The sequence below is a fragment of the Haliotis rubra genome, unplaced genomic scaffold, assembly GCF_003918875.1.
Source record: "Haliotis rubra isolate DU_JTF1 unplaced genomic scaffold, ASM391887v1 Scf29, whole genome shotgun sequence".
NCBI lineage: Eukaryota > Metazoa > Mollusca > Gastropoda > Lepetellida > Haliotidae > Haliotis > Haliotis rubra.
In genome coordinates, this window is record NW_025766957.1 from 564385 (window position 1) to 581715 (window position 17331).

The following is a 17331-nucleotide window of genomic DNA, read 5'->3' on the forward strand; positions in this document are numbered from 1 at the left end:
AATATTCACAAAGCCCATCTGTCAATTGTCGAGGTAGGGAAAATCGCGCAAACCATTGGCTGCCACCCAACCCTCCACACACCTTTGCGCCAAAATGTCGATTTGGACCTGAGCCCGGGCTGTGTTTAGAAATCAGATATTTTAACCTGCAAGAAAGATAATTAAAAACCAAAACTGTGACTTTGAATATTTAGATGATAAGTTCGTTGTTTAACAGCCTGGAGCATATTCTTTTGAAGAACATTCTGATGCAATGTATTTTTCTTTGATGAAGTCCTTATTGTTACATTGCCTGGCGCTGGGAATTCAGGGCATAAACCAGTCTGTACAGCTCGGAGTCAGTTTAGTATGTCTGAATGGGTTTCCATATGCAGCTGGGGCATTATAAAACAGGTATAAGTCTATATTAGTACAGCCAGTGACCAACCAGGCCTACCAACGAAAATCAGGGCAACCAAACAATAGAATATGTTCCTACTTTAACGAGAAATAGCCAAACGAATTGCAAACATGACACATACCCCAGTTTGCATCCTAATCATTAAAACCCGCCATTTTCAATGGAACCAAACAGTAAATCTCGCAGACGGCAACATATTGAGTGCGCTCACACTCGGCATGAAGCGGGTTTCTCAAAACAGTATGGCGATCAGACGGATGGATGGATAGACGTTTATTGTACAAGACACTCTCAATGGGACAGGTTGCAAGCGTAATGCTGATTTTTAGCGATATGTTGCAAAATCATAGTGTCACATTTTAAGCAGCGCTCCCCATAAAAACTTACGAGTGTAACACTGGGCATTTAACATATTCTTTCCTTATAGAGAAAATTTCATACATAATCTTTGTTATCTGAGTTGCACATTCTTTTGCGGGTTTCATAACTGAATTTAAAATGGCTACTTTGTCGTGGATTGTGACTGCCGCGAGCATTGTGGTTCGTTTATTATTATAGAAGAATATCGGGTACAGAGTCTTTTATTTCTGCAGCTCGAATATTCACACACCTTTCCCTTTCGATAAAGTTAATAAAATAAAGCAAACTTTTGAAATAGTGGACACGAATAAATGTAATCTATCTACCTTGAATAAACTCCAGTCCAAATGTGAAGACATGTTCAAGCATTCATTAAGTGATTCCCCTTCTTCAAATAACAAATTAAGAACATACAGATTGGTCAAGTCATCTATCAAACTCGAAAATTATCTGTTCCATTGTAAAAACAAAGCTCATAGATCACATTTTTCAAAACTACGGTTGAGAAATCATAAACCCAAAATCGAAACTGGTAGATATACAAAACCTGCAAACCCCACTAGAACAACGTCTCTGTGAAATATGCAGTGTCTTAGAAGATGAGCAACACCATGTTATATCATGAAGTATAGCGAAGAAAGGGAATCACTTCTACAAACAATGCTTTATTATGACCAAGAATTTGCTACACTCTCTATAAAAGAACAATTCCTAATAATTTTCACAAACAGAAGTCCTGAAAATATTCCCAATTATGTCACCATCTTTTCAACTTTAAATGAATTCTGTATATTACCAATGTCTCCTCATATATTATTTCCATGTCATCATACCACATGATTTCTAAAAAAAATTCAATGTACATCATTTATGTGTGAAGTGTATCTATATTTCTTGTACCTGCGGTGTTTATATTTGTAGTTTATAGAATATTGCCACTGTTTCTTCATGGAATGCTATGCAATAAATATCTTATCGATGGCAAGGTCGTGGGCACTTAGGCAGAGTTTGATATGTAGGATACGTGGAAGAAGGTTGTGTAGTCAGTCTTCTAGCTGATTCCTGCAGTGATGAAGGGCGAGATATCAGTTCACCAACAAACAGAATCAGATTCCTGCAACAATTACCCCACATCCGAAGACTTTATTAGATCTTCCTCCGTCCACGATCGCCTCCCACGTCGACATGAGGAAACTTGAAGAAACCGGAAGTCGGACATCTTGGATGCCATGTTGGAAATTGGGCGTGACACCCACGACGTGAATGAATGTGCAACAAGAAGATGGCTGTCAGATACAGCATGTTGGAGATCACATGTAATTTAGTTCTGCTACTTTGCCTGTGAAGGTGATGGGAAACAGGTTGCTGGTGCAGATGAGGCTTCGAGTTATCACATATACTGGGGGTCTGCTTAACCTAAGTTTGGTGTAAAATATGTAAACTTGGTTTGTTGTTTAATGCCGCATCACCGTCTGGAGGAGGGCATGTAGCCTTGCTCCAAGGCTGTACTGAATGCTGAGCCCTTGGATGTATAGAAATTCTATCCTTTAAACAGGCAAGTCTAGATATGCGGACAGTATAACTAAGGACCGGGCCCCAGTCTGTTATTTATGTATTTCTTTTAGAAATTATCATTATAATTATTACCTTAGAGACTTGTGCAAGTCTAGATGGCCTGGAAATACTCGAGATTGATCAAGGCAAACAAGTGGTTGACATCACGAGCAAAGTAAAACAGGTAAAACGACGTACATTTCACATAATGGATTATACGACTATTTGGGAAGCGAAAAATATAGTATGGGACTGGTAGGTGGTATGGTAGACTGTAGGTAGTCTGTAAGGTATAATTAATATTTTAAATGATAATTTCTAAAGAAATCCTGGCGTCCTTACTGTCCACTAATCTAAACCTGCCTGACCCGTGAAGATCCGGGGTAGAATAGGTATTCAGCAACCCATTATTGTCATACAAGGCGACTATGCTTGTCGTAAAAGGCGACTAACGGGATCGGTTGGTCAGGCTCGCTGACTTGGTTGACACATGTCATCGGTTTCCAATTGCGCAGATCGATGCTCCTGCTGTTGATTACTTGATTGTCTGGTCCAGACTCGATTATTTACAGACCGCCGCCATATAGCTGGAATATTGCTGAGTCTGGCGTAAAACTTAACTCAATCACTCACTCTAAACCTGCCTCTTTTAAGGATAGAATTACTATACATCCAATGGCTTAGCACTTAGATCAGCCTTATAGCAAGGCTAGTGGCATGGGGGAAATATTGGTTTTAGGTCTGACGCCAAGTTTTTACCAGTTATTGTTCAAATTACAGCCTATTTAGTATTTAAACGCATGACTGTAGTACAATATCACGGAGGAGAACACCAGAAATGGGTTTCACATTGTACCCATGTGGGGAATCGAACCAGGTCCTTCAGCATGACGAGCAGATGCTATAACCACTAGGCTACCCAACCGCCCTCGATACCGTATCATAATCAATATTTAGGGATATCACATAGAAGCATTAATTAGTCACCAGCAACCCCTATTTCCCATATAAATGTTTTTGATAATATTAAACATTCATGATATATTTTCTCCTCAGTCCTGGTGTGTTCTAAATGTGTAAAAACCATGTTTGATCAGTTTAGGTAATATAAGACCTATTACAGTTGATTGTTATACAAGGAGACAGTTTCAGTCTAGTCCTATTTTGCTTTTGTTGGGATCGGGGAAGGTTCGGGCAATACATGCATGTTTCACCGTGTGTTTGCCACAAAACAGTGCATGGAGTGCCATCTTCATAAATCACTTCAGCAGAAAACCTTGCGCTGAGATAAAAAGCGTTTGGGTGGTATTAAAATGCCATCATAAATTAAGTTAGGAAAAATTAGTGTTTTCACGTTAAAATAGTTTTTAGGAGAATAACATCAAGTTTCCGCAAGGAATGCTGGGAGTCTGCCAAAACGCCATAACTCCTTTACGGGTCACGTGGGTCGGGCGCGTGCAATTACGCGGGAAACTTCTCTTGGTGGTGGTCTTCGTGCTTTTTGGAATTCTGTAGCCTTCTTTACATGTTGCATGAAAGAAACACACACGGAGAAATTCTTCTGAAGATTTGGGGAAATATTTATTGAACCTGTTCAGTGAACTTATCTTGTACTCAACATGTAGTTACTGAAGTAGGAGTGGTTGGAAGCTTATCCATGGGAGTTATTTCCCTTGGCAGGTCCATGATCCCAAACTTCAAAGATATGCTAATATCGTATAAGATTCTGTTGCTTTCAACTAATCAGTACAGTTTTCCTCCCCAAAATCCTTGCTACCATAACAACCGCCGTCATGACGACAGCAACCACGGCAACTATCACAGGCCACCGTCATCAGAGGGAATATTTGTGAAGTGTTACTGAAAGCGGGATGAACAAAAACCAAAAATCCATCCTCGGTCATCCAGTGTATCATAACAGAGTAACGATTCAATCGCCGGGTAATCGAGGCTGAATACAGATATACCTACACCAAAGTTGCAATAGTCGCGTAGCCAAGAACGTTCTGCAGAGCAAATGATGAAGTTTGATGCCATCTGTTTGTTTGTTTGTTCCAGCTATATGGCGGCAGTCTGTAAATAATCGAGTCTGGACCAGACAATCTAGTGATCAACAGCATGGGCATCGATCTACGCTATTGGGATACGATGATATGTGTCAACCAAGTCAGCAAGTCTGACCACCCGATCCCGTTAGTCGCCTCTTACGACAAGCATTGAATGCTGAAGATCAATTCTAACCCTGATCTTCACCGGTTTACTTTGGTTTAGAGACAAGGTGGGTGTTAGGATACAGACCTACTGTGGTTTAGAGAGAGGCTATTGGTATACGATAACATGTGTCAACCAAGTTCAGCGAGCCCGACCATCCGACCCCTCAGTCACTTCTTACAACAAGTATGGGTTGCTGAAGATCAATTCTAACCCGGATCTTCACGGGTATTGGATGCATTTCAGTTCAGTTGGCTTGATAACGGTAGGAGGATCTATACCAAAACGTCGCCGTCATGCGGACATTTCTGGATATGAATTTCTGTAATATGAGGAGTAAATTCTTCCTCCTTCTTCAGGTGAATCATTTCTAGAAGAAGGAAAAGGAATATACCCCGAAATGTGGTGTTCCTCATATGACGGAAGTTGACATCCATTAATACGTCGTTAGAGATAACATCGTGGACGTCGACAACTAGAATGACCTTTAGTCTCTGAATATATGTATTCTGGATAGTGACAAATATACTCATTTAAACTGAAAAGGAGCCCAAGGTAGATGGGAAATTGAGAATCTAGACTTGCTTCATTTAGGGCTTTAGCATCGAAGGGAGGGTCAGGTAGTAGAGAAAATAATGTGGTCTAGGGACTGTGAGACAGACTAGCCGACAACGTGAAACCAATTATATGACACATAGGGACCGTTCTGGTAGTGACAAATGTCATGTACAAAATCAATCACCTCCCCCCACCCCATTCCCAAAATGTTTAAGCATATTTTAAAATATTATTATGTTCAAAATTGCTGACCCCTGGTACATGTGTACAAAATTGATGAAACGCCCCCCCCAAAAAAAAAAAAAAAGATAAAAAAAAAATATGTTAAAAAATAAAAAAATAAAAATAAAAATAACAAAAAATAAATACATTTAAAAAATCATCATCACCCCCACCTAGCCATAATTCAGGGCAAACCTAGATTCGAACCCAGTCTAACATGAGTTAGATTCGTCGGAGTAACGGGCCGGTTTATATTGAGCGTCTGTACCAATGCAGAATACACTGAAATATCGACACCACAATTACACGTTGAAACTGTATCGTCGACTTTCAGTGTCTCCCGTGCATTAGCATGCTTGTGATGTTAAATATTTACATTTCAGCTGGTCTAGGAGTTTATAAATGTCGGTGTGTTTACAAGACGGGTATACAGGGGGAGATTGGCTGGATAAACCGACAGACAAAAGAAACTAATCAGTTGATTATATTCTGTATGATTTTTAAATGGAAATATGTCAGGTTAGCCATATTCTACTGTACTGGCATTTAGTTAGCTCTCAAAGAATATTTGTACGTTATGTTTTAGATACGATTCGACTTGAAAACCTTCGCATAAATCGGATGGGTATCTGAAGCATCTTATCTTTAAATTTGCTATTTTCGGCTCAAATTTAGTTTTAAAACTTCATGTCTTAGCCTAGTCTTCATTGAACTAATATATTTTTACACTAAATTACCACTAACAGATTACTTAAATTGCGTTAATATCTTAAAATTAATTCATTCATTCATTCTTTTTCTGTTACCGCTCCATCGCTCTAAAATGTTCTGTTCTAACATAGAATAAATACCTTTTACATAAATATCATTAATCGAAGACACTAGAGAGCTCTTTTTGTCATTAAAGTGATGGTGGAACTATTTTTTGGCAGCGAAGACAATATGTTGCTGGCGCTGTTTATAATGATAATTGCTGCGGAAGGTTGGTCATTAATGTAGCACGTTTTGACACTAAAAGTTATCCTGCAAGTGACACTAGGGAATCATTGATAGCCATGGCAAAACACGTGTCACGAATTAATGTGAAACGAGATAAAGTTATTGATTATTAATTGCTAATACAGAAAACATATGCCATACAATTACACCCATTACGACACACGTGCGTATCTGGGAACTATTCAAATCAATTAAAAACTTTAAGTAGCTAGTTTTAATGATATTAATACCTAAACATTCATTTAACATATGACGTGTGATATTATATCGTTGATACAATGCCTGACTGGTTTTAAACACAGGCGCCATTTGTTTGACGTCCGACACATGCCAACCTGCCCTCTGCTCATCCTTGTGTGGTTGTCAGCAGCTTTATACTGTATACCTGCTGAAGGCGACTTGTGAAGCCATCTGGATACTGGAAGACACTTCACCTAAAGTTGCTACATCACAATAGCAACAATTACAGACCCACAATTATTGTGTTCAGTCTGTGTAATTTCAGCTAATGCTATTGAACGTCTTGTCTAGTTCTAAGTCTCGTAACTGCTGAGTTGGGACCGTGGTATGCACCCATTTTAACTCTTGACACACCGGTTCAGCCTCACGGGTGATACACGGCTAGTTTTGGTACTTTGAGTTTGTAAACATACAGCCTCTCGAGTGTGAATGTCTTTCTGACAATGACCGCACGCGCGGCGGATCAGCTGCCCCGACGCACACCTGTCGGGCTTCTTTGAAGTGGACCGCTACACCTGGCACGCGACAAACGTTGTTGACGTGACCACGTTTCCAGTATTCATGTTGCAGCGGGTTGCAAAATTATTCCACATCATCTGTGAAACGGGTGATTAGCTGATACTGATTTCTGTATAAGCCTGACCTCTTTCTTACAACGCCCTGAACACCCCCACAAACCTCCCCTCCACGTAAACGAATATAGGCGGTATCAAACTCAATCACCCGTTGCCCAGCTGTCCAGCTTAGGGTCAGTTAACGCGCACGTGACTAGTGAACAATTGATATCCCCCATGGACAATAAATCATAAACGTTGAATTTACAATCACCCGAAATTGATCTCTTAATATCAGGCATGAGATTCGTTTGACGCGTCCCCGTGTTCGTGATCAAATCCCTTTGGTTAAAACATGCAACTAGAGCCCAAAACTCATCGTTGCTCAGCAACTTTTAACAATACACACCTAACCATAATTTGGCATGTATAGAAAAAAAGAAGAAATTAAACACGCTTTGTTTAATTTTTAATCGCCTGGAATATTTTTCAGAATATAATTTCCTTTTCAAATTAAATAGTGTAAATACAATGTAGGGGGACCTCATCATATCCTAAATCAACTTTTGTAATTTAACATTATCGTATAGATCAGGTTAAAAATTGATTTTAAACAAATGCCCAGGAAATAAGCGAAAGAGCTTTAATCACCCTCGTTGAAACTTTGGTCTTTCAAAAGAAACCTTTTAGTTTAAGAAACCTTATAGTTTATGTAAATTATATTCAAAAGGACTTTAGAATACCCCATGCAGTTCTGTACTTTATCAATAACGAAATCTGTGCAACTTATGCCGATTCTTTCAAGAACATGTAAAGTTTATGCACAAATATTTTTTTTTTAACTTTCGGGAAGTCCTAGTTTAGAAGCAGGTTGTGTGTTTACTGCCCAGAACAGCTAAAATAATTTGTTTATTTTAAGTTGATGTTTACAACATCTGTACACGGAATACCACGTGTTGCAGAGCCAAGTCCAATATTATCGCATTTACATATGTTTAATTAACACTTTAAGCTTGAAAGAAAAATACATTTTTGAGGAATGGTTAACATTAATTATTTTCACTTCCTTACTTTTAGGTTTAGAATTAATTACCAATATCCGCGTAATATATGTAGGTCTTGTGTGCCATTCTGTGATCACGTGTGTTGATTTAGGAGACAAGTCTGGTTGTAGGGTCTGGAGGCAAAGGGTTAAACTGCACATGGCGCTTTAACGAGCGAAACACGTGTTTAACAAGTGCTCATGTTAAAGTGACGCTTGTCACTGAGAATTGCCTTATATGTGGGGTTGTAAAACAATGACAAGCTATGGATAAAGAGTTAACAATACAAAACACAACATACAACTTTAGATATTGAATCGATCTTATCCGCATAGAGGTAGGACCTGTGTTATTCATATACAGACAGGACCAAAGTTATCTATGGAGAGTTGTTCAGTGTTATCCGTGTACATATAGGACGATTGTTATCCATGTAGACTTATGAACCGTGTTATCCATGCGCAGATAGGATCAATGTTATCTATATAGAGATCGGACCAGTGTTATCAATGTAAGATAGGACCAGCGTTGTCCATGTAAGATAGGACCTGTGTTATCCATGTACAAACATGACCTGTGTTATCCATGTAAGATAGGACCAGCGTTGTCCATGTACAGATAGGGCCTGTGTTATCCATGTACAGATAGGGCCAGCGTTGTTCATGTACAGACATAACCTGTGTTATCCGTGTACAGAAAAGGCCAGTGTTATCCATGTACAGACATGACCTGTGTTATCCATGTAAGATAGGACCAGCGTTGTTCATGTACAGACATAACCTGTGTTATCCATGTACAGACATGACCTGTGTTATCCATATAGATAGGACCAGCGTTGTTCATGTACAGACATAACCTGTGTTATCCATGTAAGAGACCTGTGTTATCCATGTAAGATAGGACCAGCGTTGTCCATGTACAGATAGGGCCTGTGTTATCCATGTACAGATGGGGCCTGTGTTATCCATGTACATATATGACCTGTGTTATCCATGTACAGACATAACCTGCGTTATCCGTGTACAGATAGGGCCTGTGTTATCCATGTACAGATAGGGCCACCGTTATCAATGTCAGATAGAACCAGCGTTGTCCATGTAAGATAGGACCTGTGTTATCCATGAACAGACATGACCTGTGTTATCCATGTATCCATGTACATAGGGCCTGTGTTTATCCATGTAAGATATGACCTGTGTTATCCTGGGACCATTGTTATCCATGTACAGATAGGGCCAGTGTTATCCATGTAAGATAGGACCTGTGTTATCCATGTACAGATAGGGCCTGTGTTATCCATGTACAGATAGGACCTGTGTTATCCATGTACAGATAGAGCCAGTGTTATCCATGTACAGATAGGGCCAGTATTATCCATGTACAGATAGGGCCAGTGTTATCCATGTACAGATAGGACCAGTGTTATCCATGTACAGATAGGGCCAGTGTTATCCACGTAAGATAGGACCTGTGTTATCCATGTACAGATAGGGCCAGTGTCCATGTACAGATAGGGCCAGTGTTATCCATGTACAGATAGGACCAGTGTTATCCATGTACAGATAGGGCCTGTGTTATCCATGTACAGATAGGGCCTGTGTTATCCATGTACAGATAGGACCTGTGTTATCCATGTACAGATAGGACCTGTGTTATCCATGTACATGATAGACCATGTTATCCATGTACAGATAGGACCAGTGTTATCCATATAAGATAGGGCAGATAGGACCAGTGTTATCCATGTAAGATAGATAGGACCTGTGTTATCCATGTACAGATAGGGCCAGTGTTATCCATGTACAGATGTACAGACATGGCCTGTGTTATCCATGTATCCAGACAGATAGGACCTGTGTTATCCATGTACAGATAGGGCCAGTGTTATCCATGTACAGATAGGACCTGTGTTATCCATGTACAGATAGGGCCAGTGTTATCCATGACCTGTGTTATCCATGTACAGATAGGGCCAGTGTTATCCATGTACAGATAGGGCCTGTGTTATCCATGTACAGATAGGGCCTGTGTTATCCATGTATCCAGTGTGTACAGATAGGGCCTGTGTTGTACAGATCCATGTGTACAGATAGGGCCTGTGTTATCCATGTACAGATAGGGCCTGTGTTATCCATGTACAGATAGGGCCTGTGTTATCCATGTACAGATAGGGCCTGTGTTATCCATGTACAGATAGGGCCTGTGTTATCCATGTACAGATAGGACCTGTGTTATCCATGTACAGATAGAGCCAGTGTTATCCATGTACAGATAGGACCTGTGTTATCCATATACAGAGAGGGCCAGTGTTATCCATATGCAGATAGGGCCTGTGTTATCCATGTACAGATAGGACCAGTATGATGTATATACATCCCAGAGACAGGGATCGGGTCAGTGTTATGATAAAAAAAAAATCTTAGGAATTCCACAATTAATTCACTCTTTGACAGATAATCCGTAATTAATTCCTCTTATTAGTTATTTTGTAGATAATGTGAATTATGATTATGTTTCTAGGTCTGTCAACACCATATGCCTTGTACAAAATGGTAAACGTCTGAGATCGACACCACGGAATTTCAGCACCCCTAAAGCACTTGTTCGCGAATCACCATTAAACAATGGCGACGCTAGGAGCTACAGAAAACTGAGTGAGTGAGTTTTTGTTTTTACGCCGCTTTTAGCAATATTCCTGCATTATCACTGCGGGGGACACCAGAAATGGGCTTCACACATTATACCCATATACGTCTTCAGCGTGACGATCGAACACTTTAACCTCTAGGCTACCCCACCGCCCCCGCTGCAACAAAGACTCCTGTCAAAACGACTGCTATCTTTCCAGGGATCTGCACTTTAAAATCGAATCGTATCCCTCAGACCGGCAGTTGTTTTTGTAGTTTGGAAACCAACAGGCTACACACGTGAACTTTAACAATCCAGTCAAGACTCGGTCGGCCGCATGCTGTTCCAATCAGCGGACGCTGACATTCTAAAACTTGTATTCCATTTCCAAAACTAATATTTACAGAAGGAAATATAAGTATGAGCTACCCACACATAAAAGAATACTCGGAAATAAGACAGCAGTAACATATTCTAGAGTTTATTGACGTGAATGTTGCACGTGCTTACGTGGCAGGTGTTTACACAAGTTCACGTGACTTGAACGGGTCCGTGTGATTAAGCTGGGTTCCGTCTCATAACATCTGATACATATCAATGGCGCAAGTTGACCATGCGCATAAGGAGCTGGGAACCAGCTTTTCGTGTGATTAGACAATAGATTACTTCCTGTCATGTGATTTTCACGTAATCCTGTGTTAAGGAAAGCCTGTTAGGAGGGAAGCAGACAATCTAAGTCCATATTGACGAGTGATAGGTGCCCAAATGTGCATAGCTCGTGCTGGGGAAATGGCTTTACTTTCTATGAATACTAGCGATAAAGCATGTTAGCTTTAACGCTCCAGTGAGTAAGTGAGTTTAGTTTTACGCCGAACTCAGCAATATTAAAGCTATATGGTGGCGCTCTGTACATAAACGACAATTCAATGTTCAACAACATGCACATCGATCTACGTAATTGGCATACGATGACCTGTGTCAAGTTGTCAACCAAGTCACCGAGTCAGACCACTCGATCCCGTTAGTCGCCTCTTAGAACAAGCATGGGTTACTGAAGATCAATTCTAACCCGGATCTTCACGGGTCTTTCGCGTACGATGTTATAGCTTCCATTCTTTAGCAAATATGCTTGTTCTAGAAGTTTGTAACAATGTTTAGTAAATGAGCAACATTGCTAGAACAAGTGAGTGAATGAAGTTTCACGTCGTTTTTGAAAAGTGTTTGAGTTGTTGGCGGACAGCACGAAGTTAGGCAGGCCGCACACACGCACGCACGCACGCACACACGCACGCACGCACGCACGCACACACACACACACACGCACGCACGGACGCACGCACACACACACACCACTTTGGTATTCACGGGTCTTAAGAGTTGACTTATTGGTTTGGGTGGTCAACCTCAGTGTCTTGGTTAACTGCATGGCATCGTATCCCAATACTGTGTGGGTAGATGCTCATGATATCAGTCACTGGTTTACTTGGTCCAGGCTCTTTTATTTACAAACCGATCCCATATAGTTCGAATATTGCTGAATTAAACAACAAAGAAATAAACTGACAGTCTGATTTAACGATGAAGTCGTTGGCCAAATACATCGTATCGTGAGGGGCGGTGGGGTAGCCCAGTGGTCAAAACGTTAGGTTGTTACGCCGAAGACCCGGGTTCGATTCACCACATGGTTACAATGCGTGAAGCCCATTTTTGGTGTCCCTTGTCGTGATATTTCTGGAATATTGCCAAAAGCGGCGTAAAACCCAACTCACTCACTCATCGTTTACTGAAAATACATCAACACTGCATGCATCCACGAACATGTGTCAACATTATCACCATAAAACATGTGTTTTATAGATATTTTTGGACTATCCATCCAACGTCTTTTCGAATCGACACCACAATCAAAGGAAAAGTTCAAAAGAAACGATCAAGCATATATTATGTCACGCGATCCACAAAATATCAATCTACGTTATTGGCATACGATGACATGTGTCAAGTTGTCAACCAAGTCAGCGAGCCTGACCACCCGATCCCGTCAGTCGCCTCTTAGAACAAGCATGGGTTACTGAAGATCAATTCTAACCCGGATCTTCACGGGTCTTTCGCGTGCGATGTTATAGCTTCCATTCTTTAGCAAATATGCTTGTTCTAGAAGTTTGTAACAATGTTTAGTAAATGAGCAACATTGATATAACAAGTGAGTGAATGAAGTTTCACGTCGTTTTTGAAAATTGTTTGAGTTGTTGGCGGATAGCACGAAGTGAGGCAGGCCGCACACACGCACGCACGCGCGCACACACACACGCACACACACACACACACACACACGCACACACACACACACGCACGCACGGACGCACGCACGGACGCACGCACACACACACCACTTTGGTATTCACGGGTCGTAAGAGTTGACTTATTGGTTTGGGTGGTCAACCTCAGTGTCTTGGTTAACTGCATGGCATCGTATCCCAATACTGTGTGGGTAGATGCTCATGATATCAGTCACTGGTTTACTTGGTCCAGGCTCTTTTATTTACAAACCGATCCCATATAGTTCGAATATTGCTGAATTAAACAACAAAGAAATAAACTGACAGTCTGATTTAACGATGAAGTCGTTGGCCAAATACATCGTATCGTGAGGGGCGGTGGGGTAGCCCAGTGGTCAAAACGTTAGGTTGTTACGCCGAAGACCCGGGTTCGATTCACCACATGGTTACAATGCGTGAAGCCCATTTTTGGTGTCCCTTGTCGTGATATTTCTGGAATATTGCCAAAAGCGGCGTAAAACCCAACTCACTCACTCATCGTTTACTGAAAATACATCAACACTGCATGCATCCACGAACATGTGTCAACATTATCACCATAAAACATGTGTTTTATAGATATTTTTGGACTATCCATCCAACGTCTTTTCGAATCGACACCACAATCAAAGGAAAAGTTCAAAGAAACGCGTAATTGGCATACGATGACCTGTGTCAAGTTGTCAACCAAGTCACCGAGTCAGACCACTCGATCCCGTTAGTCGCCTCTTAGAACAAGCATGGGTTACTGAAGATCAATTCTAACCCGGATCTTCACGGGTCTTTCGCGTACGATGTTATAGCTTCCATTCTTTAGCAAATATGCTTGTTGTAGAAGTTTGTAACAATGTTTAGTAAATGAGCAACATTGCTAGAACAAGTGAGTGAATGAAGTTTCACGTCGTTTTTTAAAAGTGTTTGAGTTGTTGGCGGACAGCACGAAGTTAGGCAGGCCGCACACACGCACGCACGCACGCACACACGCACGCACGCACGCACGCACGCACACACACACACACACACGCACGCACGGACGCACGCACACACACACACCACTTTGGTATTCACGGGTCTTAAGAGTTGACTTATTGGTTTGGGTGGTCAACCTCAGTGTCTTGGTTAACTGCATGGCATCGTATCCCAATACTGTGTGGATAGATGCTCATGATATCAGTCACTGGTTTATTTGGTCCAGGCTCTTTTATTTACAAACCGATCCCATATAGTTCGAATATTGCTGAATTAAACAAAAAAGAAATAAACTGACAGTCTGATTTAACGATGAAGTCGTTGGCCAAATAATTCGTATCGTGAGGGGCGGTGGGGTAGCCCAGTGGTCAAAGCGTTAGGTTGTTACGCCGAAGACCCGGGTTCGATTCACCACATGGTTACAATGCGTGAAGCCCATTTCTGGTGTCCCTTGTCGTGATATTTCTGGAATATTGCCAAAAGCGGCGTAAAACCCAACTCACTCACTCATCGTTTACTGAAAATACATCAACACTGCATGCATCCACGAACATGTGTCAACATTATCACCATAAAACATGTGTTTTATAGATATTTTTGGACTATCCATCCAACGTCTTTTCGAATCGACATCACAATCAAAGGAAAAGTTCAAATGAAACGATCAAGCATATATTATGTCACGCGATCCACAAAATATCAGCAAAATTTGGTATTTGGGTCAGCAAACAGCTGGTACAAGTCCTACAAATTGTTCGAAACCAAATCTGCGAATTAGTTTTAACAAGCTTTGTGTCTTAATGTCAAAATGAACGAAAACATACACGTTACTCAAAACAAATATCCACAGACACGGCCGGTTTTATGAGATTACCCCTCTACAACATTGAGACATGTAACTGAATCACGCCGACAGTGCACGTGTCTGCTCGCACGTGGTGAAAGCGATTATTTACGCCAATATAACAACATTTAAGTGCAGTTTAGGTCTTAAACCAAAGAAAAAATGCCTATGTTAATGTTGGAGTATCAGTTAGTTAAGCATCGGGTTTCAACGTAGGGGTTACAAGAAAAAAAACCTGCCTCCTTTGAGGGATTTTTTAAAACAAGACCTTGTCGCTTCAGCTTCAACAACACACGAAGACTTGTATGGCGATTCTGAGAAGGCTGGTGTTACCACTGCTCAGATGAAGTTTTATATCCCTGCCATTTTGTGTATAAAATAGAAAATGATGAAAATGTAATTTACTATTTTCTAAATACCGTATATGCCCCGTAGTGTGATATCAATTGCTCCATCGTGTGTGACACCCTGTGTGCGTGAGACCATGAGTGCTCCGGCTTTATTATGTGACATCATAATGACCATTCGTATAAGCCACAGAACACACAAGACAAGACAAGAAGGACAAGACGGGCTGGCCAAGGCACGCAAGACACGACCAGAAGGACAAGACAAGCTGGCCAATGCACAAAAGACACGACCAGAAGGACAAAACAGGTGGACCAAGGCACACAAGACACGATCAGAAGGACAAGACAAGCGGACCAAGCCACACAAGACACGACCACACAGACACGACCAGAAGGACAAGACACGCTGGCCAAGGCACACAAGACACGACAAGAAGGACAAGACAAGCTGGCCAAGGCACACAAGACACGACCAGAAGGACAAGACAAGCTGGCCAAGGCACACAAGACACGACCAGAAGGACAAAACAGGTGGACCAAGGCACACAAGACACGACCAGAAAGACAAGACAATCTGGCCAAGGCACACAAGACACGACCAGAAGGACAAAACACGCAGGCCAAGGCACACAAGACACGACCGGGACAAGTCACGCTGACCAAGGAACACAAGACACGACCAGAAGGACAAGACAAGATAATAGTCATGATGAGACACATAAAACAAGTCAACACAAGACACATCAGACACATAAGACACAAGAACAACAAAGACAAGACACAGAGAATAAGATTCACAAGGCAAGGCATTACAAGACAAGAAAACCATTATACCAGCACGAATGAATTCATAAATATTGATTATATATCAGCTATAATTAACAAAAAATAAAGTTTGTTATAATTATTAAGAGTGCAAATAGCATAAATTGTTTATTACTGCGAATGCCTCATGTGACGCTAAATATTTGACACTCGAGTATTCCTCTCAAGTCTACTTTGAGCATCGTAGAAAACAACAAAATATTGCGTTAAAAACAACAAATACTAACACAATTTTTTATTATACAAGGAAGTAAGATAATCATACCAATATTTATGACATCAACGTTTGCAAAGTGGAGAGCTCAATAACTCGATTTAGTTCTAATTTAGTTCATTAGTTGCCAGCAAAACATGGAGGGTTACTGCCATTATGTCCTCAGCTCATATTACACGAAGTACCAATTAACTCCCGCAACTAATAAAGGTACAGTCTTAACAGCCTGGGTGTCAGTTTCCATACCGTTTAATCTTTCCTGGTTCTCATGACGAACTGACGCGAACATATCCAAGCCAAAGAGGGAGTTTGGTGCTAACAAGCTTGTCCATATTTTGTCACACTTTCACACACGTTCACGGCTGTGATAGATATTCCTAACAACTGTATTCCATTGACGAAGCAGTTTTTGAAATCAAGAACACATGCAGTCGCTCGCCGTTCCCTATCATTAGTCGTGTGGTAAATAGTTTCAGTCCACGGAGACTGTCTCTGGGATAATATACGTAAAGGTGATGATTAAAACCAGCGTGTTCGACGTGATTATAATTGTTATTCTGGTTTTACGGAATCATGATAACCATGTTACGGCGATAAAACGCAACATCTGTACCACATGGGAATCCTGGGCAAATGTAAGCGGGCGGTGGCCTGCTGGTAAAAGCGTTTGCTTGTCACGCTAAAGGACGGGGTTTGATTCTTGACATGGGTATGCTGTGTGGGGTATGCTTTGTGTTCCCATCAGTGAGTTGTTATTTCAAGACATTACGTCTTTGAAATGAAAATATTAGAATATGTATTTGTTTGAATTGAATTTCATTAAAACAAACAAAAATACCCAGAGAATCTCTTCATTTTCGAGCATATTAAACTATATCTTGAAATTTAGACTTGCACAAGTTCTTGCTTGTGATTTTCTGATGTTTCGTTTTTGGGTCTGTTTGAGATTTCAATGGGGAAAAACTGCATTAAGTCATATTCAAGCTTTCCTTCAAATGTCACGGTAATATGGCATCCTGGTGTAGCACCACAACCAACTGTG

General features: G+C 40.9%; 1 protein-coding gene across 1 annotated transcript; it reads left to right on the forward strand.

Moving 5' to 3' along the window:
* The first annotated feature begins 15417 nt into the window (after positions 1–15417).
* On the forward strand, positions 15418–15909 carry LOC124281865 (BUD13 homolog). Its single transcript, XM_046717880.1, has one exon. The coding sequence runs from the start codon at positions 15418–15420 to the stop codon at positions 15907–15909; it is 492 nt and encodes a 163-aa protein (XP_046573836.1).
* The last annotated feature ends 1422 nt before the right edge of the window (positions 15910–17331 follow it).

What these genes read in the sequence shown, in the direction of transcription:
- LOC124281865 (XM_046717880.1), top strand. Translation starts at nt 15,418, where the DNA reads ATGACCATTCGTATAAGCCACAGAACACACAAGACAAGACAAGAAGGA.